The sequence below is a fragment of the Tupaia chinensis genome, unplaced genomic scaffold, assembly GCF_000334495.1.
Source record: "Tupaia chinensis unplaced genomic scaffold, TupChi_1.0 Scaffold000056_1, whole genome shotgun sequence".
Taxonomy (NCBI): Eukaryota; Metazoa; Chordata; class Mammalia; order Scandentia; family Tupaiidae; genus Tupaia; species Tupaia belangeri.
The window spans coordinates 1068421-1073073 of record NW_006159514.1 but is presented as its reverse complement, the minus strand read 5'-3'; the positions used below and the strand labels follow the sequence as shown (position 1 = coordinate 1073073).

Here is a 4653-nt window from a genome sequence, read left to right as displayed (position 1 = left end):
TCTTGGCACTGTGAAAGAAATCTACACAATGGAAAACCTGAGATAACCGTATTTGCTGGAACTTCTGGAACAGTTCTAATTTGAAATATCTTGTCTTACTGCTTCTTAAAGATTGTGTAACTTTGTGCTCATCACAGTTAGACTAGAAGGAGGGTGAATAAATGAGCAGGAAGGAGGCAAGAGGTTCTGCACACACTGAAGTGAACGGAATGATCTCCTCCGGGTATGTCATTCTGTGACTGATAAAAAAGCCAACAAGCATGGACACCCTCACACAGATTAGGTTAAAAAAAAAGTAACATCCAAAGTGGCAGGGCTACTCGTGATTGGTTCATAAATGGATGTGAAGAACGAATAGCTAAGAAAACACAACACATTCGGGGAACTGGGAATAGTTCCGTCTGACAGAAATAAAAGCCAGCTATTTCCTTTTAATACCAGCTTCATCTCTGTTTATTCTTCCTAAAACACCTTGCCACTCCTAGTACAGTTTTTCCTGATCACTTTGTACTGAAACCATCCAAGGATCTTTACATGTCTGCTGCAGATAGACATGTTCATTAATTAGCTAGATCATGTATATGTCTTTCAACTTAAAAACACTGTTATTTACATCTTTCAACTTTTTTTTTTTTTTTTTTTTTTTTTTTAGTTTTTGCTATAGAGTGTGCATACTTACATGAGAGAAAAAGACAGAGTGAGAGAGAGAGAAAGTGAGAAATCACCCCCTGGGGGGATGGCCACACTGCAGTTCCTTCTTTTCCAATCCCTTCTCCGTTTCCCTCTTGGGATTTTGGACATGCATGCACATGCACCTAGCATGATTTTCAAGCCACTGGGGATGGGACTTGAACCACAGTTCGCCATGTGGGAGTCCAGCACCTTGCCAAATGCTGGCCCCAAAGAAAGAACACTTAAAGAGAGTTTCCCTTTGTAAATAACTTTTTTTTTTTAGACAAACTCATTTATTTGACACGTTAAATATGCAAAGGAAGATATATGAATGGCATAAAAAGAATCACATTCTCATACTACTTGAACACACAGCTGTGGTCAAAATAATGAATTGTAGAATGGACCCCAGGATTTAATGCAAAAAATACCCTGTACAGAAAAGTTTCAGGCTTCTAACTTCACTGAGCCCAGTACTAAACGTGCTTCTTTATATTCTTCAGCTTCTTCCAAATCTTTTTCATTGTCTAATATCTGCTGAAGATCTGTATATGCAGCTTCCAATCTGCACTGGCAATCTGGGATCAACATCCGGGACTCTTGGAGGATCTCTGCCTGCTTTTGAATGGCATAATTTTCCCCATCTTCAGCTTTCATTTTTTCAATCTTTTCTTCTTGTTGTTTTGCTTCTTTTTCGTACATCGCTTTTTCTTTGACCAATCGCTTCACCACGCTGGTCTTGATCTTGATCTGCCTCACACGAGGATCAGCCAGTCCCTCTGTAAATAACTTCTGCATTTTTATTTTTTAATTTTTGAAATGAATATGGATAAATTCTTAAGAGTAATATTGGCAAAATAGGGTCCTGCTCCAAATCTCCCTGCTAATCACATTTGTACCTTTAGTTGTTTCTTCTAATATTGATCTCCTTATTCCTAAATAATGTTCTTAGTTTATTAGTATTTGATCTTTCCGTTTTAGTGGGGTTTTTTGTTTTTGTTTTTGTTTTTTTACTTGCTACTCTGGAAGATGAAAATTTGATTTTTACCCATATTTACCACCACTCCCAGCACACACCACTTCTTTTCATTTTCCTTTATAGTTACGGTACAGCGTAATTTTTATTTTACCTATATTCAGTGTTTATGTTATTACATTTTGTTAATATTATTCACAGCCAAGGTACATAATATACCAAAAATACATTTTTTTTCCTGGTACAATGTTTTGTTTTCTATGGCAATAATTGCTTATATTATCTTTCTTTTTTATTTTTTAAAGCATTACATATTTAATTTTATTTATTATTATTATTATTTTAAATTTTCTATGGAGCATGTGTGCTTACCAGAGAGAAAGAGAAAGTGAGAAAGTGAGCCGCCAGGTCAAGGCTCGACCCATGGTCGGCCATGTGGGAATCCAGCACCTTAACCATCACACCACCTGCTGGTCCCAATTTGCTCATATTTTCATATGCTTAATTTTCTGTGCTTCATCACCAAACTCTCTGAAGGAAGTGTAGATATCCTCCTGATATATTCAGACACACTAAGTAATACAGAAGTTCCATTTTAATCATTTTAGTGACATCCCTACTACATTGTCAGGCTTCCCTCTAGCTTGGTTGTGTCTAGACCTACTGTGGGCTAAGAACTTCCTTCTCCCTGACCTGTATGGTCTCCCCAGATTCTGTGTCTTCTTTCTCGCTTACTCCCTTGATTATGCAAAGCAATGTCATTAAAATTTCTTTTCTTTTTTTAAAAAATTATAAACTTGAATAAGTGATGCACTACTTGTGGTCTGTTTGAAATGTTTTAGCAATTTTAGTATTTTTTCTGACTTGAATTTTAAACAACTTGCATACTACCTAAAAGTCAAAGAACACCAGGGGACCAGCAGTTGGCATAATGGCTATGTCGCTGGACTCCCATGTAGTTGACTGCGGGCCGAGTCCTGGACCCACTGGCTTAAACTCGTGCCAGGCACATGTGCGTGTGTGCCCAAGATCTCAAGAGAAGATGGAGGAGAAGGGATTACGGTGTGGCCATCCCTCTGGGGCAGGGGCAGTGATTTCTCACTTTCTTTCTCTCTGTCTCACACCCTATAGGAAAAAAAAAAAACTCTCAAAAACAAAAACGGGACCAGCAGTTAGTGTAATGGCTATGTCTCTGGACTCCCATGTAGTTGACCGTGTTTCACGTCCCGGACCCAGTGGCTTAAAACACGCTGGGCATGTGTGTGTGTGTGCCCAAGATCCCAAGAGGAGAATGGAGGAGAAGGGATTACGGCGTGGCCGTCCCTCCTAGGGGGTGATTTCTTGCTTTCTATATCTCTGTCTCTCTCTGTCTGCTGGGAGTGCCCCCCCCCCATAGAAAAAACCCCTCCAAAAAAAAAAAAAAAAAAAAAAGAACAAACCCAAAAACAACACCAGAACTCGTCAGACTACCCTTCAAGAACTTTTACTTTACAGCCCAAGAATCAACCATAACACCTACTTAGACCTATTCTAATGACTGAGACACAGAGAAACATAGGACATACATGGATTATTATTATTATTATTATTATTATTTGAGTGGGCACAATGAAACCACAAGAGTCTTTACTTGTGGAAGTGGGAGGTAGAAGTCATTATCCAAATGCAACAACATGAAAAAGACTTGATGACCATCGCTGACTTTGAAGAGGGAAGGTTGCCATTAACCAAGGAATGTACGCAGTCTCTAGAAAACGGGAGAGACATTTCTCCCTAACAGCCCCTAGGGAGGAACACAGCCCTACTGACCTGATGTTTTAGCCCTGTGAGATTCATTTCAGATTTCTGAACTGCAGAACTGTAAGGTACCGTTTGTGTTGTTTTAAGTATATGGCAATAGGTTACAACAGCAATAAGAAACAAACACAAGGAGTAGGATGAAGACCCACACACGATGAGCAGCTTCATTGACTAGGAATAGTACAGGCCGCTCTAACTGGCCGAGCCTGGGTCACACGCTCATACTCTAACTGCAAAGGTTAGGAACCTGAGTTAAGTGGGTTTTGGAAAAGCTAGCTCCTACAAGGCTCATTTAGTAAGAACTCTTTCAACACCTTCTGATGCTAGGTAGCCAAAAAGTCCCACCCCTCTCTTCTTTCTGCTTGCCTTTTTAAGACTGGCCTCTTTACAACTCAGATCTCTGCAAACTATTAATAACTTCTCCAAGAGGCCTTTTCTCGAGCACTGTATCATCAGAGATCTTTGGTCTGTTATTATCTTCACTGGTTTGTTCCTTCGCAGCTGTATCACTGTGATCATTTATTTGACCTGAACAGTTCATGAGTAGAGCCCTCTTAGGAAATATTTGCTGAATGAGTGAATAAATGCACGAATACCTAGAGAGCATAGATCCTTCTTTTTTTAATGTTTGTTTGTTTGTTTGTTTGTTTTGGAGAGGTTTTTTTTTTTTTTTTTGGCTATAGGGCATGTCCATTCGTCAGACAGACAGAGACAGAAAGTGAGAAATCACCCCCCAGAGGGGATGGCCACACTGCAATCCCTTCTCCTCCATTCTCCTCTCAGGATCTTGGGCACGCACACACATGCGCCCGGCATGAGTTTTAAGCCACCGGGTCCAGGACTTGAACCGCGGTTGACTACATGGGAGTCCAGCGACACAGCCATTACGCTAACTGCTGGTCCCTAATGTTTTGTTCTCTGAGATAGTCAATAGAATTTATTAAAGAGAAATATTTACTAAAGCCATTGAAGAAAAGAGGGTGAATACAGAGGGGAATCCTGGTAGCCACAAGATCTTAGGGGCCCTCCCTCCTTCTCCAGGGGTTCCTGATGATCTGCTCCCCATGCTGGGGTCCTCCTGCCACATTCTTCCTCCTTGAGTGATCCAAGATCTGCCTCTTGCCAGAATGATGAACTCTGGTAATGCCCACCCACTTCAGGGTGCCCCCCACCCCCATCCCTGGGGCCAGTCCCCTGAGGTGTAG

General features: G+C 40.7%; 1 protein-coding gene across 1 annotated transcript; it reads right to left on the bottom strand.

The window, feature by feature from the left end:
* Positions 1-1062: 1062 nt before the first annotated feature.
* LOC102481036 (tubulin-specific chaperone A) lies at positions 1063-1470 on the bottom strand. The gene has a single exon (XM_027776148.1). The coding sequence runs from the start codon at positions 1468-1470 to the stop codon at positions 1120-1122; it is 351 nt and encodes a 116-aa protein (XP_027631949.1). The 3' UTR covers positions 1063-1119.
* Between the last annotated feature and the right edge of the window lie 3183 nt (positions 1471-4653).

Excerpts from the sequence above, each read along its gene's own strand:
- LOC102481036 (XM_027776148.1), bottom strand. The coding sequence starts at position 1,470 with ATGCAGAAGTTATTTACAGAGGGACTGGCTGATCCTCGTGTGAGGCAG.